General features: G+C 44.0%; 1 protein-coding gene and 1 long non-coding RNA gene across 12 annotated transcripts in view; both read left to right on the top strand.

Moving 5' to 3' along the window:
• Septin6 (septin 6) overlaps positions 1–24,674 on the top strand; it is a 76,595-nt gene extending 51,921 nt beyond the window's left edge. For 3 of the 11 annotated variants that reach the window (XM_087600817.1, XM_087600825.1, XM_087600821.1), the window contains 6 exons: positions 1,580–1,676; positions 5,579–5,747; positions 9,014–9,146; positions 13,874–14,064; positions 16,420–16,464; positions 21,500–23,486. In XM_087600817.1, coding sequence (XP_087456943.1) covers positions 1,580–1,676; positions 5,579–5,747; positions 9,014–9,146; positions 13,874–14,064; positions 16,420–16,423 — 594 coding nt within the window. In that variant the 3' untranslated portion in view covers positions 16,424–16,464; positions 21,500–23,486. 11 annotated transcript variants of the gene reach the window in all.
• LOC147998349 (uncharacterized) lies at positions 22,213–23,043 on the top strand. The gene is made up of 2 exons (XR_015647036.1): positions 22,213–22,260; positions 22,384–23,043. It is a non-coding gene; the product is annotated as an uncharacterized LOC147998349 (long non-coding RNA).

Raw genomic sequence — 24,674 nt, 5'->3', positions numbered from 1 at the left:
GAACCTAAAAAAGGGAGGGGCGGGGGAGAAAATCTGGCCTCCATTTTGAGAGATATCATGGACAGGACCTGGTAGTGTGATTGAAAGTTAAAACTCCTTTTTTTTTTTTTTTTTTCCGGAGCTGGGGACCGAACCCAGGGCCTTGCGCTTGCTAGGCAAGCGCTCTACCACTGAGCTAAATCCCCAACCCCTAAAACTCCTCTTTATCTTGCCTGATTCCTGTCTGGCTGTCATAGCCACGTGTCTTTCAAGAACAGCTGACTCGCAATGACTCCTAGCCTGCTGTGGTTAGTTGACTTCCAGCAGATGCCAGAATACAGACATATAGGCCACCCCTAGGTGGCTTGGGAAGGCTGGCAGCCAAAGTGTGGTGTCCTCGCTGCTTCCTGGAAAGACCTAGCCTGGGAGTTGAGTACATGTGTGACTCCTTTAAGCAGTCTGTCCTGGCTCCCTCTGATAATATATAAGGCCCTGGGAAATGATGTTTGCCTGTACTTTCCAGAAACATCTTTGATGCCAGTTGCAGAGAAGTGTGCTGTGGGAGGTCTTATGAGGCCTGGGAGTGGCCTGTGCATTCGGGAACAGTCAGAGAGCTAGAGGAATCAAATGACAGGAGTTTGCTGGAGAGAGGAAGCGAGTGACCCTATCATTCTGACAGTGTCCCTTGATGATAAAATAACAGACCTAAGGCAAGACTGGCATTTCCTATGCCTTTATTTTCTTGGTATTTTCTTTCTTCTTGAGCCTAGAGATGTGCCTCCCACTTCACCCACAGTTCCTCCTCCATCACTTTAGAGCCGAGAGCCCAGGATGCAAGCAGATGATGATACAAGATGGTTTTCCTTCTCACCTCCTCCCTCAGTCTAGCCCTGTGCAGTCACTGCCCCTCATCTCAGCTGCAAACACCATGCCCCTTTCGTCCTCTTCTCTACTCCATTCAAGGAGTATTATATGAAGTATCTACCATTTTCCCTTAGTCACATACTATCTAACAGGATGTCGAGTATGTAATTTACACGTCCTCAGCGAGAGTAGAAGCTTCCAAAGTGCAAGGGTGTGTATCTTCTACTTCTTTATGCCCCTTAGGGTACATCATCAGAACTTGTGAGTGAAGCTTGTGGGTGAGCCCTCTAGGCTCATGGGTGAGCTCTTACCTAGGCAAGAATAACGCCAGTCCATCTTAGTGGGTTTAAGCTATGCTCTCATACTCTAGGAAGAGAGTAGTGATGCCAACAGCTGTATCCAACCCCTTCTGATGCTCACCCAGCCCCAGCCCCCAGCAACTATGACTGTGGATATAGGTTGCTAATCTGCTCATCTTCCTGCTCTGTTCCCTATGTGTTAGAGCAGGCCTTTGTTATCTGTTATCTGTAATCCCAGAGCAGAGAAGCAAGAACTAGGCTTCTTATTCCTGCATGGCTGTGGAGCTCTGGAGCTAAATGGATGCCTCTCAACGCTGATGCACTGAGTGACGTTGCAGAGGGAGCACCCAAAGGCCTTGAGATGAGCAGCAATTGCATCGTGGGGTACTTGATGCCTTCCTCCTGGAGTTCTGAGTGCTTGTTTGCCTCTGTTCCAGGCCCACCTGCCGTTTGCTGTTGTTGGCAGCACAGAAGAAGTGAAGATAGGGAACAAGATGATGCGAGCTCGGCAGTATCCTTGGGGGACCGTGCAGGGTGAGTCTCCTACAAAAGGGCTGCAGTCAGAGAGCCCTTCCTCTGTGTTTCTGCTGCCCCCTGCCATGATACAACAAGTTACTAGCTTGTCCCCACCCTCTGCCAGTCATTTTAGGTCTCAAACAGCCATAGGGGTTGACTAGCAGCAAGCTCTGGCACGGTGCCTGGATTCTGTGATGTGAGCAGACTCCCTTTGTCTCTAATGAAGAAAGTACACCCTTGTAACCACCTCCAAACACAACAAAAGACAAATGGATTTGGCACAGCGTAGAAAGGACTATACAAGTGAGTGTGTCCCTAAGAGAGGCACAAGAACGTTCACAACAGAATAATGATGATGAATTATTCCAAACAATGAGGTGTCCATAAAAATAGGCTGATTAATTTGTGAAATGGTCATATCATGGGATCTCAGACAGAGGTGAAAATGAATGAATTATAGCTACATCTGCATGACTGGATCACAGAAACAAAATACTGAGCTAAATAAAAACATGAAAGCATGCATATGATAGGTTTCTGAATTCCAGAAGTAAGCTAAAGTAACATGATATATATTTTTTATGAATTCGTGCACAAGTAATGAATGATAAAACAGTTTTAACACACACACACACACACACACACACACACACACACACCACAAAATATAAATAAAAATAGTTCTCTAGGGCTGGAGAGATGGCTCAGTGGTTAAGAACACTGACTGCTCTTCCAGAGGTCCTGAGTTCAATTCCCAGCAACCACATGGTGGCTCACAACCATCTGTAATGGGATCTGATGCCCTCTTCTGGTGTGTCTGAGGACAGCTACAGTGTACTTAAATACATTAAATAAATAATGTAAAGGCATTTTCCTCCAAGCCTGCTGGCCCAATCTTCATCCCCAGAGACCACACAATGGAAGAAAAGAACTGATTTCTGAAGGTTGTCTTCTGACCTTCACATGAATTCACACATACACACCCACTCCCTGTCACACTTAAAAGAAATTAAAATTAAAAAAATACACAAGTGAATGATAAACCCAAAGTCAGGATAGTGCTAATATTTCATTGCCAGAGGAGGCAGGGAACAGAGAGAAGGGCATGAGAGCAAAAGGAGGCCAGCAGGGCCTTCTAAGATAATATTAAAAATGTTTAAATATTTAAAAATTTAAAAATTCTTTAAATTTCACATTCCTATTTCATGGATGTATATATACTTATATATACATATATGATTATTTCATAAATTTAAAGGATCAGATATATGTTACATGCATTCATCACAGTTTTTTTTGGTAGCATGTCTAAGACATATTATGCTGTCCTTGTCAGTTCAGTAGGTCATACAAGCTCTAGGTCACTTCAGTGAGCAGAGGTTTAGGGACCTGAGAGTCTGTAGCTGTAAACTCTGCCATAGCTGGCAGTTTCTCTGTAAATCCATCCCAACCCTTGAGCAAATAATAGAGAGTGGGCACTCAAGAAGAGTGGCGTAGATCTATAAGTCCAGCACTGGGAGGGGTGGAGGGAGGCAACTAGGATGAGATGGTTGTGAGTTCAAAAGCAGCCTTGGGTGACCATGTTTCAAAAAGCAAAGGTGAGATTTGGTTGTGAGCTGTCCACCTTACATAAAGGCCTCTTTCTTTTGTGGTGCTGAGGATGGAACTGAGGGTCTCATGCATGCTAGATGAGCGCTCCATCATTGAGCTCCAGCCCCTGTCTGGATGTCCCATAGGTAGAGAAGCTGGTCAGAGCTACACTAAGCTTTGTGCTTCTCAGTCATTTTGAGCTGGGGGGGGGGGTGTTACAGTGGGAACATTGGCAAGTGACTTCTGGACCAAGAGTCACCCCTTTGGAGTCTGAGGCCTGACAGACAGGAACCTGAGGTGGGAGGAGACAAACCAGCAGAGTTCCAGTGACTTCAGTCCCCAACGTAGACCGCCCTGCTCTCATCCCAAACTGTTGTTTTTGTTTTTTGGTGATAGTAGTGGGGTTTGGGGGGAGAGGTGTTGTTTTGTTTTGTTTTTTACTCCTGAGTTGACTGTTCTTTTGAATGAAGAAGTAGTTGAATACTGCTTGGGAACCTTAAAGAAGACTTAGAACTATTCCTTCTTTCACCTTCCCCCTCTCTTTATAAATAGGGCCTCATGTAGCCCAGGTTGGTCTTGTATTCACTATGTAGTTGAGGCTAGCCTTGAATTCCTGACCCTCCTCAGTCAATCTCCTAAGTGCGGAAATTACAGGTGTACGCCATCATGCCTGGTTCTGGGATCATTCCTACTGACCAGGGATCACGGTCCAGAGTTAGAGAAGCAGATATGTATAGGTTGGTCCTGAGAAGTTACTTTACTGATGCAGCTTTTTATACCCATTTATATTCTATGGCAACAGTTCTCAACCTATGGGTCGCAACCCTTTTAGGAATCAAATGACCCTTTCACAGAGGTCACATATCAGGTATCCTGTATATCATATGTTTACATTACAATTCATAACAGTAGCAAAATTACATTTATGGAGTAACAATGACATAATTTTATGGTTGGGGGTCACCACATGAGGAACTGTGTTAAAAGGTAGCGACATTAGGAAGCTTGAGAACCACTATTCTAAGGCAACAGGTAGGGTTCATGTCATGTAAGCGGCCTTAAGCAGAGAGAGTACATGGATCAGCCTGGACTTTGGACAAATACTTATGATGACCATATCTGACCACCTATGATAATACAACTATGCTTGATTCTGTCATTCTAGAACCCCTCCTCTCTGTCCCTACTGTCCTCTTCCAGACCCTGAGAGACAGAATCTTGGCTAACTTATCTGTTCATCATCTCAAACATCACCATCCTCCTGTGCATGGCCAAACACTGCCATCCAACACAGTGGCGACAGAGCTGCAGACATCCTGACAGAGCCCTGCCTGCAGCATTGCTCTAGCCAGAAATCCACGCTGCTGTGATTTATCCACACCCCTCACATTCTTGCTCAGGATCCAAAATGAAGACCTTTGCCCTCAAGGCAAAAAGAATGGTACACACTTTCTCCTGCTTAGGATTGCCGGGTTCAGACCACTATCCACCCTTGGCAAAACACCTCTTTGGAAGCTTCTATTTCCCACATGGGTCACATTGTAGGTCTGCCCCTCCTTGTCCCCACCAACTATTGCTACCCTGGTTCTTTTCCTTGCTCTTCAGAGACTCTGTCTATGGTCTTTGCCTTTCTCCTACACTATCTGGTTCTGCAGCCTGCCCTCTATATGACCTTGCCTAGCGTTCTGGAGGTCTGGTGGGGGTTATGTTCTATTATCTGCCTGATAAATTCTGTTCTTCCTCCCAGAGTCATCCAAGAGGTTGTGTCTATGGGGACACCTACAGTCTCCTGGGAGTTTGTAGGTCCCCCTCTACTGGGCTTTTACTGCACTGCAACCATACCCTCATGTTTGCAACTTTGGCATTTGCGTTGTATTGTTCTGTTTACATGTACGTGCTTTCCCACTAAACTGCAGGTTCCTAAAAGCATAGGCCCAAGACTTCATTTTTTAATTCTCAGGGCTACACATAATACTGGGAACCAAGAGTCCACGAATATTTATTAGATGGCCGGATAGACAGATACGCGTCTGTCTTCGAAGCAATGCCAAGCAGAGATTCCTGTGGAAGTCTGCTTGGTGAGCTGGTGTTGAGGCATTAATGCAAGTTCTTAGATATTTTCACAGTAGTAAAGTTTTCCTATTACCCTTTCATAATGTTTCATTCCCAATTTCCACAGGATAGAATTAGGAGGTTAAATTTGTAGGCGCCGTATAAACAGGCTGCAAAGCAATGTCACCCTTAGACATTTTACTTCTCACTTCATCCATGTCTTCCTCTGCCGGCCTTCCTTCCAATATACATCCAATGCCCCAATACCCGATATGCAGTTGAAAATGAGGCCCACTGCGACTTTGTGAAGCTGCGGGAGATGCTGATTCGAATCAACATGGAGGATCTGCGGGAGCAGACCCATGCCCGGCACTACGAATTGTACCGCCGCTGTAAGCTGGAGGAGATGGGCTTCAAGGACACCGACCCTGACAGCAAACCATTCAGGTACCTCTTATGCCGGGTCAGGTCAGCCTGACCTAGATCAGAAGCCTTGCCCTGAAGAATCAGCAGGGAAAGCGAGCGAGGCATGGAAGTTAGCTAGAGAGCCCAAAGGAACTCCTAGATCATTGGTGCTGCTTGAGTGTTACCTCTCTGTGTCTGCACAGCTGCCAGAAGAGCTGCCACCCTGCTTAGAAACACAGACAAGGGAAGGGGCTGGAGAAACCACTCTGCTGATCCATCACTCACTGCTTTAGCCCCTCCCTCCCCTGTATAGCTGCTCTAGTCAGCCCTGCTTGCATAGACTCGGTGCTCGGGCTTTGTTCTACGGGGTGACAGTTAAGAGCTGCACTCTATTCCCACTTTCCTCATCTGGCTCTTGGATTGCCTAAGACGGGTTCACAATATGTTCTTCCCCATCGTCCCTGTTCTCAACATCAGATAGGGAAAAAGTCAGGGGTAGTGGCGCATGCCTAGAATCCCAGCACTGGGAAGGCTGAAGCAGGACGGCCAAGAGTGTGTGGACAGCCTGGGCCACTCAGCAAGTACTACACCAGTCAAGGTTACATGGCAAGAACATTCATTTAAAAAAAGATAAAAAAGGGTTGGGGGAAGCTGAGCATGTGATTTGGTAATAGCGTTTGCTTGGCATGCAGAAGCTGAGTTCATCCCTAGTACCAAATAAATAGATAGGAAAATACAAAAAAAAAAAAAAAAAAGACCAAGAAGCAGTCACTTGGCTTGTATCGGTGACCTGCATGATGCTCTTTCTTCCCCCACGGACTTGGCATTTCAGTGTGAGTTTTGTTTTGACCACTGACGATGCATAATCACTGGTGTCTTCCTCAAATCAGAATCTAAAGTGCTTTTCATTGTGCAGGTGGGAGCCATAGACCAACGAAAGCATCTGCTCTGTATAGACAATATGCGTCATTAGCCCTGCAGTTTGAATTACCATGTGTTGCCCTTTACTGTGGCTCTATCTCCTTTCAGGAAATGTCAGACATCCGTGAGCAAGCCGTCGGGGGGGGGGGCATATCTGCAGGAGGAAAACGCTTTCAAATGGCCCCTGCGATCCCACGGAACCTGTTTATAGCAGACCTATAGGGGACCTAGGACACCATACAAGCAGTCCTTTGGGAGATGGCTGCCTAAGGAATGGCAGCTTCCCATCCTTCTGTGGATAGGCAAGTCAGGGCCCCAGAGCTCCTGAAGTGGAAGGAGGAGAGTTGGAAGCTCCTCTGTTCCTCTCCTTCGCCTCTGCACCCTGAAGGAGGTGTGCCTCTACCTGGCCACTTAGACCTGGCCTTTCTCTCCCATCCTTGATATCTGTTCCCGCCTCTTCACCCTCTTCCACCAACCCCTGACCACCTTGCTTGTAAATGCTCCCACCTAACAAAGGACTGTTTTAGCCCCATTCTTTCTCGACAGTTCCTCACCTGTCAAGAGCTTTGTCTCTGACAGAGAGGAAACATTTCCATATCTCCTGTTCCTCTTCCTTTCTCACTTCCTCAACCCACTATAATCTGTCTTCTGCCTGCCTCCAGCTCTCTACAAAATTCTCTCCAAGGCCTGAGAGACTGTGGATTGGTGGCCAATTTCCTTGTGGCTTGATTTTTAGCTTTGATTTTAATGCGAAACATTAATTTGGCTTGAGACACCCTCTGCCTTCAGCTCTGGCAGTATTGGCCTGACCAGTGTTATCTCTCTCCCTTTCTGTCTTATTCCTCCCTGCTCTTGCTTTCAAGCTCATTTTCTTCAGCTTCCTCCTCTAAACATTGGTGCTCCCTCAGGATTCCTTCCACATGCCTCTGCTCTTTGACACTCCCATTTCTTTGTTCTTTCTATTCTCACAACCCTAATTACCATCAAGATATTTGATGAATTCAGAGCTAAAAGTATACCATTGAGCTCTGAACCTATTGCTCTAACTGCACCCTGGACATTTCACTCAGACATTCTATGGATGCCTGATCTGAAGCTCTAGCGGTCTGCCATCTACTTCTTCTTCTCCCCCCTCCTTTTCCAGCATTTCCTGTTGCTATTCATGTTCTACCATCTATCTAGTGGCCCAAACCAGAAACTTGAATCAGATTCTTCTGGGGATATATGAAGAGAGTTTACTGTAGATTGTAAGCACTAAGATTCAAAGAAAGATGCTCACAAAGAAAGTAAGACACATTTAAGGAAGTAGGTAGGTCTGGGCAGGCAGAACTGCCAAGAATCAGCCTTGATATCCCCCCACTAAGGTCCTGAGAATTCTGTAGCCCTACTGTTGCTCTAGATCTTTCCATTTGTAACAGCCTTTAACATGAAGAGCCTTCCGTTTCTACTTGGATTGCTGGAAAGTTTCCTTCCTAAAATAGCCAAGTGGACTTTCTCATGTTCTGACTGATGGATACATGTCCACCTTTTTAATGGGGCACCCAAAGCCTCTCCTCTTTTTCCACACTCAGGAACCTCCCCTTTCACTCCTTCATGGTTCATATGAGGTCCCCAGGCCTGTTAAAGTCTGGCCATGTCCCCAGTAACACCAGCCTTCACTTGTGTCTTTCTTGTCTTTGGAGCACTGGCCTTCACCATGCTGACTCCTACTTTTTAAAAAATAAGTGCAGGTCAGGGACAGTGGTCTTGACCTGGCATCTTCTATTACACCCTAAGTTCTTTTAAAACAGGCACGGTGGCTCTCGGCTCCTGCTGCCAAACAGCTAGCATCACGTCTATTCACACAGATCACATAGGTGGTGGGTAAAATCTCAGAAAGTGTTCGTTCAGTGAAGTGGTAAATTAGTGTGGTTGGTCTCAGAGCCAGGGCCTGGCAGTGCAGGGCAGTAGAGGGCAGTGGGAGGGAGGGAAGCTTTAAATGAAGATACAGGAGACCCAGCTTTCTGGTGTCGGCTCTGTCTCTAACTAGGTGACTAGGTGTGTAATCTTCATAAACTTACTTCTCCTCTATGAGCCACAATTTCCTCGTGTGTGTGTGTGTGTGTGTGTGTGTGTGTGTGTGTGTGTGTGTGAGAGAGAGAGAGAGAGAGAGAGAGAGAGAGAGAGAGAGAGAGCGCTCTTCTGGCCCCTCCAGTAGCTCTGTAATATTGCTGTTGCGTATCAAGCCAGCTGTCCCCCCACCCTGCCCCTGAGTGGTTCTCTCTTTACATTTCTCTGTCAGAATTAGGGAAGAGAGGATGAGGGAACTCGGGCAGGGTGGTTGGGGCCCATTTTCTTGACCAGGAGTTGCCCCAGAGGCAGTGGAGTTGACTTGATCATATCTCCAGTTTACAGGAGACATATGAGGCGAAAAGAAACGAGTTCCTGGGGGAGCTCCAGAAGAAAGAAGAGGAGATGAGACAGATGTTTGTCCAGAGAGTCAAAGAGAAGGAAGCAGAGCTCAAGGAGGCTGAAAAAGAGGTAAACACAATGGTGGAGACCAGGCAGCAAGGGAGGAGAGACTGAGCGTGGCAGGAGGGTCCTCAGCCTTGACAGAACTGCTAAAAGGTAGAGGAGCTTGTAAGCTCTTAGCAGGACTCAGTGCAGTTTGGACAGATAGGGAGTCTAATGACATCTGTGTCTTCCTGACCCTTATTTCCTAAGAATGGGACAATTTCTCATTGTTATTATTTACAGCCATTGCCATCCAACATGGTAGCCACTAGCTGCAGGTAGTCTTTTCATTTGAGGTAATTAATTTATTTAGATTTTGAAGCAAGGTTTCCATATGTAGCCTGGGTGGACTAGAACTCACTGTCTAGCCAAGGCTGGCATCAAATTTTAGATACTCTTGCTTGAGCCCCCATGAGTCTTAGGATTGCAGGCCTATATTACAGTGGCCCAAAATATTTTTAATTAAGTGATAAATAATAATTGCATATATTTATGGAATATGACGTGTACTTTTAGTAGTATTTATAGTGTAGAATTAATAAATCATCAAATAAATAAATCAGTTATTCAGTTCATATGTTTAACTCTTTAGTTCTGTTGGAAACATTTAAAATCTAAGTCAAGTCTGGTTACCAGGCCTATAATGCCAGTATGGAAGAGTAGAGGCAGGAACACAAGTTTGAGACCTGCCTGGGCAACTTAATGAGATGCTGTCTCCAAATACGAAGCGTTGTAAGGGGGCTAAGAATGTAGCCCAGTGACTAGATTCTAAAATTTATTTGGGACCATTGGAATGATAGTTGGGAAGAAAACTTTGCACACGACAGATTTCTAGATACTTTTTGCTGCTAGTTTTATGTAATATTTATTGAACATTTTGACACATATTTATTTTTGTAAGCCTAAAAGTGATTCTTTGAAAGTTTAAGGAAACTTGACCAAAAGACAGTACAAAAACCCTGGCACTTGAATGTTGAATGTCACCGTATGCGTGAAATTATATATTTCAGGGTAGTGTGAGCTTTTAATGTTAAGTCATAATAAACTCTTAAGTCAAATTAAGCAGACCCGGCATTGGCATTGGCGGTGTACGTGTAGCCATAACTTTCTGATGTTAGTAAAAACAAAATTGGCAACTTGAAACTAAATCATGCCAAGGTTTTGATACACTTGTTTTAAGATATTAATGAAACACTTCAAAAACACTGATACAAAGTGTCCAGATTCTCAGATGTTTGTTGTGTGAGTTTTGTTTAGTTGTATTTTTTTTTCAGTGAATGTCTGGCACATTGCAATCCTCAAACATGTGGTTATCTTTGTTGTATTGGCATATTCAGTGACTTGGACATTCAGCGATAGCATTGGAGCAAGTCTTATCAGCAAGCAATGTTTTCAGTTATGTTTCAAACTTAAGAATGGGTTTAAACTTGCTGAACGTAAAGATTGACCCTCAAGTCTCTGTAGCTTTAGTACTTGCTTATTGTATTAGTTGAGGCCCTGTGTTCATACTTGAGGCCCTATGTTCAAACTCCCCATTACTGCGGGGAGTTGGGCATTTAAAAATCTATTCTTAGCCATTTTAAAATGCACAATGTAATATAAAGCTTAGTTCTCCTCGTTAGCTCATTTTAAATGTTCAGTCCTTGTGGTTCAATACAGCTCTTGTACTGACTAGCACGGGTCCAGAGCCTCTCCAGTATCACACAGAGTTCTCTTGGGCAGTGGAGGACTTGTAGTGACAGAAGGGTTGATCCATTTCCCACTTCCTGGAATTTGGAGTTCTGTAGAGACAAATAATCATTTTCATGGTTGGCCTGCCCCGTCCTACCCTCTCTGGTAACTATAGGGAAAGGTTGTCCTGGGCCATCTTAGATAAAATGATGAAATCTAAACTGGTATCAGTGGGAGCATTTCCTGTTCACTTAGATTTCCTAGTCTGTCCTCTTGATATTTTTTTCTTTTTTTGATATTTTTTGTCTATTAATTTGATGTGGGGCTAGGGATGGAACCCAGGCATTCCACATGATGGTTATGTGTTCTACCATTGATTGTCTCATCTAACACCTTCATCTTGGTTTCGAGTGGTGAAAGCATCAGTGCAGTTCTAGCTGGGTTTGAAACCAAGGTCTGATGGTCCTTTTTAAGCACATGCATGTTGAGCTGGCCAGATGTCTCAGTGGGTAAAAGTGGACTCAATTCCTGAAATTGACATAAAAGCTGAATGCCAGTAGCACCCATCTGTAATCCTAGTACCATAATGGTGAAATGGAAGGCCAAAACAATAGAATCAACTAGAAGTTCATAAGCAGCTTGTATAGGGTATGCTGTATGGCCCAGACAAGAGAGACACAAGGTAGAAGGAGAGAGCCACCTCCCCACAGTTGTCCTCTGGTTTCCATATGTATGCTATGACACATGGACACACCACCACCACCACCACCACCATCAATTTTTATCTTATTTTATGCGCATAGGTGTATTTGCCTGAATGTATGTCTTTGTACCACTTGTGTACCTGGGGCCCAAGGAGGGAATAAGAGAACATTAGATTGATCCTCTAGAACTGGAGTTCCAGATAGTTGTAAATTGCCAAGTGGTTGCTGGAGATCAAAACTGAGTCTTCTAGAAGAGCAAAAAGTGAGCCATCCCTCTAGCCCATAATAGTAATAAGTTCTTTAAAAAAGAATTCAACATATGCAGTTATTCATTTAAGCAACGGCTCGGCTTCAAAGGCTCCTATACCAGTTCATAATTGGCCTAAGGTACAGTTTTGAAATATTAGCCAGTGTTTCCCTTCTGGGCTCAGTCGCTTCATCTTGTGATAAAGACCTACGTGAAAAAGACAACTTAAGGACGTTTGCTTTGGCTCCCAATTGGAGGTACAATTCATTGTGGTGAGACCGCATAGTAGCACAAGCATAAAGCAGCTGGTCACTTTGTAAGAGGAGAAGGATGGGATGGACTGTTGGTACTCAGATCGTTTCCTCCTTTTAATTCAGTTCAAGACCCCAGCCCATAGAACAGTGCCACCCACTTTCAAACAGGGTCTTCTCACCTCAGTTACCCCAATCTTGATACTCCTTTGTAGACACACCAGAGACTAGTTTCCATGGTGATTATAAATCACCCTTCAAGTTGACAGTCCAGATTAGTCATCACACCCCTCAGAAACATAAACAAGGGATATAAATAATTAATCTCCAAATCTCTTAACCCTTGATGTCCTTTGACTCTCGAAGGTTATCACCAAAGCTTGTGGCAAAGGTATTGGTTTTATTTCAGTTTCACTTTAAGAAGACAAATGTTACCTTTAGGAAGAGCAATATAGGCAGCTTAAAAAAAAATGAAGAAAAGTTACAATGAAGTAAAGCTCATTTCAAGCAACTGATACTCCCCTCAAGTGATTAGGAGAAGCCAGTTTAGACACAAACTTTCCCATTGCCATACCTTACTAGGCACCAGTCCCAAATGCCCACAGCACTGAGACAACTGACCTATTGCAAATACTTCAGAGTACAACAATTCCTCCCGAATCCCCAGGAGAAAGAAGAATTGTGCTTGGTCTAGTTACTAAGGTTATGTCCTGCATTCTAGTGGTGAGGCTACTACATGTGCTTCGAGCTCTTGGATCCACTTTGTCATAATGGCCTTGTGTCTGGTTAAGAATGAGGTCTCAGATCTGGAGAGATGGCTCAGCAGTTAAGAGCACTTGTTGCTCTTGCAGATGACCAGGAAGTTTAGTTTAATTCCCAGCACCATGTACGGTGACTCACAACACATTCTTAATTCCAGTTCCAGGAGATTTGATGCGTTCTTGTGACCTCTGACGGTACCAGGCACACATGTGGTACACACACACACACACACACACACACACACACACACACACACACACAGGCAAAATGCACATAGAAGTAAATAAATTGTTTGAAGAGACTGAGGTTTCAATACTCATCCAATTTTATGGATACTTTTTGTCTCTGTGTTCAAGGGCAAGTATTTCTTTTGACCAGCTTTGCTATAGCTCATGTTTTCACCATGATCCATGGGAAGATGCCTCAGTGAACAAGAGTGCTTGCCCTGCAAGCATGACAACATGAGTTCAGATCTCCAACACCCACATAATAAAGAGCTAGGCAGGATTGCATATGCCTGTAATCTCAGCCTTGAAGGGCAGATATAGGTGGATCCTAAGATGTGTTTATCGAGGAGATCTTTACATATGGAAGATCCCATTATACAGTCCTCTAAAGATTGGGTTGACCTTGGATAAATGCCTTCATTTATGAGACTTTCTGTTTTCTTATAAAATGTATGTAATATCAGAACCCACTTCAACAGTGTTGTAAGGTACAAAATGGTGGCATATACTTGTAATCCTAGCACTCAAACAGCAGAAACAGGAGGATAGATCAGATTTAGTGGTTGGCTTGTAACAAACTCAGTAAATACAGCAAATGTTACTATCAACCACAGCCAATAACTACACTACAATAAAATGTCTGGTCAAGCAGAATGTGTTGTTGTTGCTCCACCATTTCAGGAGCAGAGATTCTGAGAACAGTCTCCAGTAATCTACAGAACAATCCTTGGCACCATCAAGTCGGTCACTGGTGGAGGTGTCTCTTAATGTCTCAGGGTCCTATCAGGTTGCAGTTATAGCGATTCCCACCTACCTTGGTCTTAGCTGGGTTGGCGACTTAGCTTGCTGCTTCAGAGGGAGTCTCTCTAACCTCCTTGTGGCCCTCTGCCAGCTGCATGAGAAGTTTGACCGTCTGAAGAAACTGCACCAGGAGGAGAAGAAGAAGCTGGAAGATAAGAAGAAGTGTCTGGATGAGGAAATGAATGCTTTCAAGCAGAGAAAGGCGGCAGCCGAGCTGCTCCAGTCTCAGGGCTCTCAGGCTGGAGGCTCGCAGACTCTGAAAAGAGACAAAGAGAAGAAGAAGTAAGTAGCAGGCTGCTTGTGTGTGTGTGTGTGTGTGTGTGTGTGTGTGTGTGTGTGTGTGTGTGTGTGTGTGTGAGAGAGAGAGAGAGAGAGAGAGAGAGAGAGAGAGAGAGAGAGAGAGAGAAATCTTTCTTTTCCTGCCATCCCTACCCCTCCATCTACACCCAAAAGTCAAGGGGGATTATTGGTGGACAAGTGTGAACTGAAGACTGGCAGTTTCACTCAAATCGTGTCCATTGTTCCTGTAGCACCCAAGTTTGAGTTGCGAAGAGGAGGAAAGTAATGTTCCCGAAAGTGTAGCTTTTCTCTTGGTCCCAGCAGGAAAATTCTGCCAACTCCTGGCAAATGGTAAGGGAAGAGGGGCTAGAAAGTAGGAAACAAGCCAGGAGGGATGTAAAAGGATAAAGAGATGTAGAAGGAGAACAACAAAAAGGATGGGCAGACCAGGATTGTGGAAGGAAGGCAGGATCTTTTAACAGCAGCTCTAGCATGTCTCCAGACCCTAGAGCAGTGATTCTCAGCCTGAGAGCTGAGACCCCAACAAGTCGTTTCACAGGGGTCACATATCAGATTATCCTGCATATCCAAGATTTACATTATGATTCATAACAGTAGCAGAATTCCAGTTCTGAATTAGCAACCAATGTTATGGTTGGGAGTCAACAGAACATGAGGAAATGTATTTAAGGGTTGAGGCCGTAAGAAGGTTGAAAACCACTGCCTTAGATGTTCAGTATCATGCAGCTTAAGGTTGGCTTGCTCCTCCCAAATCTGAGGGAAAGGAGCCTACAGTCTAACCCTTACTCTGCCTCAGTTCTCAAAAGATACAGCCTGTGGAAGGTAAATGCTCCCACGGAAGGCTGCTCCTTGTGTCTCATCTCCCATTCCTTTGTACCTCTTCGTGCTGGCTGCTTAGCCATGCCCAGCCTGGGGTACTAAGAACCTAGAGGTGAGTCTTCAGATGCCAGTATCCTCTTTGTAGCACATTTTCAAGCTTGGAGAATGGTTCTGAAACCATTTTGTTTCTCTAAATGTTTGGTGAGTTAATAGTTCTGCCCTCCCACTAATCTCTGCTTTCATAGATTACCCACTCCTCATTTCAGAGCCAGAGAAGAGGAAAATGTCTCTGGAAAGAAAATACCCAGAGGTTCCCTTGTACTCTATGGTTGTTTGTGCAGTAGGTTTTAGGGAACTCCAAGACAGAATGTTTAACAATAGCCTTTCCAAAAGATTCTTATGGTCCCAGAGATACCCATGGTTATAACCTTCTATTTTGGGCCACTCGTTTGAGTCAGCCACTGAATGCTTCCCAGAAGAAAGAACAATCTTTTTGCCTCTGTCCTGGGAGTCTCACTTAGGAATCACATCATGAGTACAAACGATTTAATAATTCAAGGCAGTAGTTTTCCCATCTTCTTATCTACTTTGACTACCGAATCTGTCATTGGAACATTTTCACCAACTTGGTCCAGAGATTGTTTTTTCCCAAAAGAGGATCTTAAAACTACATATTGCTGGGTGATGGTAGCCAGCATGGTCTACAGAGTAAGTTCCAGAACAGCCAGGAGACGGAGAAATTGTCTCAAAAACTAAAAACCCATCAACCAACTAAATGAACAAACAAAATCCTGACTTTTTTTTTTTGCTACCAAAGTTCAACAAGCCAGATGGAAAAAGCCTCTTTGGATCCACCATTTATTAACTTATCAGTGAGGGTATATTAAGTGGGAAACAATTCACACGTTCCTTTAGGGAGTGGTTGGGTGGATCCCAGCTTTACACATGTTAAGTGAGATCTCTACTACTTGAGTTGCACCATTGGCCTTGGATTCCCCTTTAAAAGGTCAGAACTATCTGGGGTTGATGCTCTATTCTAGTTCTGAGATGGAAAAAGGCCTTGCTGGACCGTGGCACCTTACACTAGTAATCAGAGCTAGCACAGTGGTCTGTCCCCATCCATACTCTAATGGCCACGGCTCTGGGCACTTTATGCATCTCTATAAGCAATTTGTTACCTTCTGGAAGATGGGCCACTAAATTTATGCTACTCTGTTCCCGAAGTGGTTTTGATGGTAATGATTTTGAGAGGGTAGAGATTGTGATAGAAATGTTTTTTAGACAGATTGTGGTTGGAGCTGATCAAGTTCCAGGTTCAGTATTTCCTCTGGATGCCCCTAAGGAGACTAAGGAAGAATACCACGGTTTCAGGGGTGTCTACCAAGCCACCCACACCTGTTCCCTTTTCTGTTTCTCCTAATCGCCGTAGACTGCTAACATTTCATTATTGGTATTAATTCATAATATTGGATCTCTCCTCATTCTTAGTCCACTTCATCAGTTCTTACTGTTTTACAGTTAACCCTGCTGTTTGCTGCATGCTGCATGACACCCAGGGTCCTGGTAAGCTTTATTAACTCTAAATAATACTGGCAGTGGCTTGGACACCATACCTCCCAAACCCCACACTTGTAGCACACATAGCTAACTGTAAAAGAAATGGCTTCATTGGATCCGCTGATTTCCTCCTGAGACTTACAGTATGAAGATGTCATCTGACTGTGGATTTAAATGGAATGCCTGCCTACCTGCCTGATTAGAAGTGTGTGTGCGTGCATGCGTGCGTGCGTGCGTGCGTGCGTGCGTGCGTGCGTTCTCAGAAGCATTTGCCGAGCTTTACTACTAGAACAGCTGTGTAGCATAGGTAGGTAGATCACGTGACCAACATGTAACATGCAAGGTTTCAGTTCATTTTTTTTTTTTTGAAGAGCCGTAATCGTGACTTTCAAAATGAATTGTGATGATGTGGGAAACTGCTGGGTTCCCAGTCCCCACCTGCAATGTCACGGTCAGTACTGACCCACATACACACCCCAATTTAGGAATGCGCCCTGAGAAATTGTTTCTATGTGTCCCTCTAGTAACTGTTCTTTATCTGAGGGGTTCAGCTTCTCCAATTTCTTTTGATTATATGCCCTACCCTCAAAATATAAGCAAAGTGGAAAACAGGGAAGAGACCTCAGATACTATAGGGAAATCCTTACATTTGGTTCTGTGAGGGCTCAGCAGGCCTTGCTGGCAGACTGAGTTCAGTTCCTAGAACCTGTATAATAGTGGAAAGATAAAACCAACTCCAAACGTTGTCCTCTGATCACACTACACCATGGCATGTGTGCCCACAAACAATAACAATGAGTTAATTTTTTAAAATTTAATTTTGTGTCTGGAGAAGTGGTTCAGGGTGGTTAAAAACACTTACTGTCCTTCCAAACAAGCTAAGTTTTGTTCATTTGTACATTAGACAGTCCACAATTGCCAGTAACTTTGGCTCCACAGTCTCTGACAACTTCTTTTGGTCTTTGTGAGCACCTTCACACACACACACACACACACACACACACACACACACACGCACGCACGCACGCACGCACGCACGCACGCACTGGCGCAAGTGCAAGTATAAAACATTTAAAATGTAATTCTCTCAGTAAGTATGAGCTTCGTGAAAACATCTGCTAAAGAGTAATTCTTACTAAGGATCCCTGAGGGCTAGTGGTTGTGTCTACAGAAGTAAATAGGATTGGTTCCTACTATCACAGCTTTTACAGAGGGTGAAAACAGTCATCATAGGATGGATGAAAGCAGTGATTAAGCACCTTTTGTCTACTCTACCAACATCAGGTAGTGAAGGGAAATTGAGTGTAAATGCTTTTAGCAGCACACTTAGATTGATTTATTTTTAAAACTCTACCATGGAAACTTTAAAATGTGGGTAAGAGAAGAGATAATAGTACAATTCAGCCCCATATTCCTGGAGCTCAGTCATCAAAGAATCATTGACATACAGCTATAACTCAGATCCTGCAATTACCTCAGACATGCTGGATTATTAGAAGGCAAAATCTATATCAATTCATGTGTGGAATACATAGTACCTATTTCTAGGAGATAATGATAGTTAAAAACAAACATAGTCACCACCGTTGCAACTACAAAATCCACAATAATTTGCTAACATAAAATGTCTAGTTGGGGGGCTGGGGATTTAGCTCAGTGGTAGAGCGCTTACCTAGGAAGCGCAAGGCCCTGGGTTCGGTCCCCAGCTCCGAAAAAAAGAACCAAAAAAAAAAAAAAAATGTCTAGTTGGTGTCAGAAGTTCTCCAGTGGGCTCATGAATTGCCTTACTCTGTTTGTTTGCTTGGGGTGGGAACTAAAACACTGAGATGTCCCCAGGCTAAGCCATGGAGAGCCTGCTGTTAGTCACCAAACCAATGGCTGTTAACTGTTACACTAGAGACTTCAGGCAGCTGGCAACGGCATCCTCCTTCCAAGCAAATCCTGGCAAGGAAGTCCGTCCAGGCTTCTGAAACAGAGAGCCCAGGAAACCGAGCCAAACAAACGCATCCTAAAAGAACAATGAAGTGATTTACTGCCTGGTTTTAAAAGCAAGTCCTGGAGCTCCTGCTAGGGCAGTGGCGTCAAATCGCACCTTTCTATTTAGACTAAATTCCTGAAATTTCTGCTCCCCTCCATAGTCCAAGTGCCTCACTAAGTGTCTGACACATAATAGGAGCTTAGATCATATGGCGTTTCTTTGTTCCACCATTTTCGATGAGGGCAGGACAGGTGTATCCTGGTGAATTCAACTTTGGCAAATTCAGATTTCGTTGCACACTGATTCGTTCCGATTTCCTTGAGTACATCTGTATGAGTAGCCGTCCCTAAAATGAACCCTGGAAAACTAGACTTAAAGCCAGGCCTTATAAGTAAGAGACAAGTGGTAAGCAGCTGGAGCAGCCAATTTCAACCCCAAATTAGGTCGCCTTTTCTTGGCAAGCTTCTCTGTAGTAGACTGCAAAAGCCGTTCTAGATCAGTTGGTCTGAGAGAGCCTTTGCTGCCAAGATTGTGAAAACCACAAAGGTTATGTGCCCTACTTCTCCATACCTTCACTTGGGTGGTGGTGCTGGGCGGGGGGTGTTGACCAGAAAAGCCATCTGGAATGCAGGCTGAGTGGGGCTTATTTATGTATGTGGGAGAGTGGGTGTGTTCATTGTGGAAAATTGATTGCATATTTTCAGATATGCATGCTCTTTTAACTCTACTCCCACCAAATAACCCTTATTTCATTTTTCTGAAAATGTCTGAGAAAATCAACTTTAAGGAAGGAAAGTTTAGCTCTGTTCATGGTTACTTGGCCTCATTGATGTGGCATAGGTCCTGACAGAGCATCATGGTGGGGGTGTGGACTGGAGCAGAGCTGCTCACTTCATGTCAACCAGGAAGCAGACAAATGAGGCAGGGACAAGATATATAATGACAGGGCTTGCTCTGGTGACCTACTTCTTTCTTCTAATAGGCCCCCCTTCCAGTAATGCCTTTACATGAATCCTTCGCAGGATTCCTCTTGTTAAAATCAGAGCCCTCAGGTTCTAGTTACTACCTCAAAACCACTTAGTTGGCAAGGAAGACTTTCTTTGGATCATAAACAAAGCTTTAGATAAACAGCCAAGAAATTCTCTGAGATAAGACTTTCCCTGTGATAGCAAAGTCTTGAGAAGATATCTCTTATCTTGAATGTAATGATACTTTCTTCAAAACCACAGGCCTGCCAGTCTCTTCATGTACGACATAGCGACCAGTATGACTTGACTTACTTATATCATAGGGATGAAATCCCAGGAGAGGACAGGTCAAAATGTTACATGAACAGAAGCCAGCGATGGGCTTCTTTAGTTCAGGTTTACAGGTCAATGTTGAAACCCAACCCCGGCACATACTTGACAAACAGGCGTTGGCTTAGGGTAGCAGTTAGCCAGCTAAGCAAGCTCTGAGGACTGCCAAAGTTGAAACCTCACCTTCTTTTCCTATGGGTCAAGGGGGCTGTGAGCCTGATGCTGTATCTGGTGGCCTAACGTCACTAGAGATTTGATATTTATGGACAAGGTTATCTAGATGTGTGCATGTGTGCGTGCGTGCGTGCGTGCGTGCGTGCGTGCGTGTGTGTGTGTGTGTGTGTGTTGGCAGGTTGATTGTCAAGAACAGGTTTTTAAAACTGTGTGGATTTTGATCTTTATTTTGCTTTTTAATACCACTACTGCTGCCATTCATGTTAGAAAGCATTTTCCCAGAAGTCAATGCACAAGACCATCTAACATAGCTGATCTACTTTTATCTATTAGTTAGGACTTAATTTCCTTCTGACTTTTTTTGGTACATTCATCCATCCATTCATTAACCCCCCTTCTCTTTTCATTTTCAGTTTGGGCTTCCTGTAGACGCGCTCTTTCCTGTGCAACAGAGCTGGGCCTCCCTCTCTTTATTTCCCCCTTAACATGCTTAGGGGGCATACACCCCATGCCTTCCCCTTTTCTTCCTGCGAATGTTTATAGAAGCCTGAGAGTCAAATGACGATGTCTGGCCCCTGACCAAGAAGCCAACAATCACGTGGCTTGGAGATACATTCCATACCTCAGTCCCTCTCCTAGTACCCTCAGCCATATGCACCCCCACTTCCCCAATCTATCTTCGCCAGACTGTCATGTGTTTACGGGTTGCTGTTTGCCACATTTTATGTACTCCATTTGAATTCCACTGATACTTGTTTCCTTGAAGTATTTCCAGCCACTGACTGGATAAGACTCCTGCATCCTTGTCACTGGGATTGTTCTCCCACTCCTAATGCCAGGAGCATAGCCCCTCATCACAGGTTCTAAAAGAATTGCTGGAGATGCCTATTTCTTCTACTATCTTAGCCCAGCCCTTTCTCGATTCCATTTCCTCGGAATCACTTTGCACAAGCTATGTTAAAAGTCAGCCACACATTTATTTACACCAAGCCCTTCCTATACAAAATACAACTGCTGGGGCAGACAGTCTATACTCCCCCTCTGTAATTCTGGGTACCTCACAGATACAGAAGGGACAATAAACCAGAATGTCATTACCAGCCTAGAGTCTTGATTGATAGACTTCTAGAATTCTCCTTGGGGGTTTCAGCATGCCATTGGTCATTTCTTGCCATCCCAATGAGGTGGGATAGCAAGAATAATAGTCCCAGTTTGTAAACTGGAGAGCTGATCAAAGAATCCAGGCTTGGGTTGCCTAGATGAATACAATGGTAGGTTGAATCTATGTTTGCACACATGCCACTTAAAAGAGGAGAGACCATTAGCTGGAGGGAAGAAAAGAGGCCTTGTCACTTGAAGGGTCATTTACTTTGGTCTAAGGATTTGATATTTTAAAAATATTGCAGTCTTAAATTTAAGAATCCCACGTGATTGTGGCTTTTGGAAACCCTTTGAAGTACAGAGCCTTCCACCATCAGGGCTATGAGGCAGAGTATGGCTTTTGGTGCTTGGCTAGTGACAGAGCAACAGCTAGAGGCGACCTGGCAATGATCTGTGGCTAATATGGCGTCTCTCTGCCCTTCCTTTGCAGTAACCCATGGCTGTGTACTGAATAGTATGCCCTGCTACAGCTGGACTGGACTCCACTTAGCCTTTTAAGCGAAGGTTCTTATTTTAACTGACAACTTTTTTTAAAATGGTGCCAGACAGCTGGGCCCTCCACCCCTGCTCTGGTACTTCAAGCATTTTGGTTTTTTTGTTTTGTTTTGTTTTGTTTTTTGAGTTCTGCAACTTGCTTCTGCCTTCCAGTCCCACTGGCACGGACCATGACCTTCTTCTTTTTTCTTGTTATAAAGGTGGCTGTATGATCACTACCTCTAAAGAAATTCAAGGTGATAATAAATTTACAGGCCTTCTGAACTGTTACGAAAAGGCAGGGGCCATTGTCTACAGTCATAGTTAATAACTTAAACCTAAGACTAAGCCCAAAGCAGAACTAGTTAAAGGCAAGCAAGTCTATGTGCGAACTTTCTCTTTTCTAGTTGGCAAAGAAGTGGTTTTGATGCGTACTGGCCAGCGGACAGAGGCAAGTACAGGGTGACAATGTGAAAGCATGTGGTTGTCCTTGAGGAAAGCCAACTGGAAGGAGAGAATTTCAGGAAAACCTATACCTAGAGGCAAAACAAAACAAGTCACCACCAAGAACTGAAAGCCCCAAAGCAGAATTCCCAAGTATCTCAGATACAATCAGCTGTCTGGGTCTCCTTGAGAAAGGCTCCTTATTTGTAGCCATGGGGGTTCTGTGTGGGGTTTTTTTTTGTGTGTGTGTTTGTTTGTTTGTTTTTAAAACAGGTTCTTGGGGTTGGGGATTTAGCTCATTGGTAGAGCGCTTGCCTAGGAAGCGCAAGGCCCTGGGTTCGGTCCCCAGCTCCGAAAAAAGGAACCAAAAAAAAAAAAAAAAAAAAAAAAAAACAGGTTCTTACTATGTAGCCCTGACTGGCCTTGAAATCACAATGTAGACCAGGCTGGCCTGAAATTCACAGAGATTTGCCTGTCTGTATTTCCTGAGTGCTGGGGTTAAAGTGCCTTAGGGGTTTTACTTCACCTTTCCAGACTGCCAGAAAATATGGTCTTCCTTAAGAAGTACTCGTATTTTTAAATGAGGCCTTTCCTTTGCATTTGTATATAAACTCTCTACTTGAGGCTGGAGGATCTCAAAATACTTCACAAGTATTTGAGCTACGCAACCTTCCAAAAGCAAGCAGAAATTGTACATAAAGTGAGGAGCTTTTTAGTCAGCATGGCTGATATCCATTGACACGTAGAGAAATGAAGATTTCCAATTTCCTGTCTCTGGGTTCCCAATCAAAAATCCAAGTATTTATGTATCTTCCTGGAGACAAGATTTTTTTTTGATGTTCAGAAAAACCAGTGTTAGAAGACTCTTGAGGGTTTTCACATAGAAAAATAGTATAGGATGGGTAGGCATAGGTGAAGAGAAGGCTCCAGGCCAGCTGCCATGATGCCGGATGATTAGTTAGCTGTATGTAAGTCTTACAGAGGATCAGCTCCTGTAAGTCTGGACCAGGACCAGGCCAGTGTACATTTCACTGGTGCAATGTGAAATCGGGGAACTCAGGTGGACAAAAAGGCAGTCGAACCTATTAAAAGATGATGCTAAATTTCATTGAGAAGTTCTTCCCCCTGTAAATGGAAAAGCTTATGTTTTTCTTCACTAGAATGTCTTTAATTAGTACAATTGTTACTAATTAAAAAAAATCCCTAGGTTCCTGGTTTGCTTCTAATGAAACAAAAACCACTCAATAGAAATGGTCTGTGCTGGGAAATCCAGACTCGAATGGAATGACTTCCTGAAATACACTCACACACACACACACACACACACACACACACACACACACACACACACGCATGCACACACCACGCACCCTTCATTTCTATTAAAGCCAAGAAGTCTGCTTTCCCCACCTGGTTTGGATTTTTTTTAAAATCATTTGGCATTCACAGTTGGCTGTTAATGTGTGCTTATTTTTAAATTAAAGCAAGATGCAATTAAACTGGTGTGTGGTGTTCTTCAAACCTTCCCTACAGATGTGCCCATGGCGATGGCCCATCGTGACGTGTTCCTGTCTTCTCAGCAGTTAATCCGTGCTGCCTTACACTGTCCACTGCCCTTGCATGTCCCTTTGAATGTCCTTTCTCTGGCTAATTTCGTGTTTTCTCTCTCTTTCTCTCTCCCTCTCCAGCTTTTTTTAACCTTGTCTTCAGCAGCTGTGCTAAGTCTAAAGGAGAAGATTGCCATTATAGAAGAGTTAGTTAGGGCTCCATACTGTCTCAAGCAAGAAACCAACCAGTCCCCCTCCCCTGCAACTGCGCACATATACACCACACTCAACAAGTGTACATGTGTCCCTGTGTCCAGGCGAGAAGCTCTCTTCTGACTTACATGGTGTTTCATATGGAATTGTCTTGTCCTAAACTCACAAGGCAGGAAAAGAATCATCAGACTGGAAATGGACCAAATGTAACCTCAGAGAGACAACAACAGGACCACTCACCCAGGTGTTAAGTGACTGGCAGGAGACCTCAGCTGTGAGTGTGGAAGTGCTGTTCACAAGGTTTTGAGTTTGATGTTGTTTTCTAAAAAACAATTCTCTGGTTCAATGGTTAACTGTCTTCAGACACTATTAAGCTGATTCTGAATCTGGAAGAGAAAGTTGAGTGACATTTGCATCTTAAGCATTCACAGACTTTCTGCAGACCCCAGCAAAAGGGGGGAGAAATGGAACTATTACCATTCAGCTGAAGAAAGACATGAGGGGGGCTTAAGCTTAGTTGAGAGCAAAGTTTCTCCACACAAACTTCCAAGGGGCTTTGCGGGTTTCGCAAGAGGTTTCTGCTCAACTTGGTATGTTGAAGGAGAGCTTTGATGGCGGTAAATCTGCCTTGAAATCAATGGCTTTCCTTACTCTCTGAATACCATGTGAATGTGCTCTTTCCTATCCGTCCATACCACAAACACCAACATTCTGCTGTCTTGTCTCTTGAGAGAGCCTCTTTGCATGTTTTCCAGAATCTCTGTTTGTTTTTCCTTTCTTCTCTGTGGTTCTTTTTGCTGAAATGTGTGATCAGTCACTGCCCCTCTGGGGCTTTCATTCTCCAGAAGATACATCCCAGAACCAGCACTGTTTAGCTCATTATCTTTCTAATGTCCATGTCAATTTTCAATAAAATTCAAAGAAATA

This window comes from Rattus norvegicus, chromosome X (assembly GCF_021556685.1).
Source record: "Rattus norvegicus strain SHRSP/BbbUtx chromosome X, alternate assembly SHRSP_T2T, whole genome shotgun sequence".
In the NCBI taxonomy this organism is placed as follows: domain Eukaryota; kingdom Metazoa; phylum Chordata; class Mammalia; order Rodentia; family Muridae; genus Rattus; species Rattus norvegicus.
Note: the sequence above shows the minus strand (reverse complement) of the source record. Positions and strands in the feature narration are given on the sequence as shown.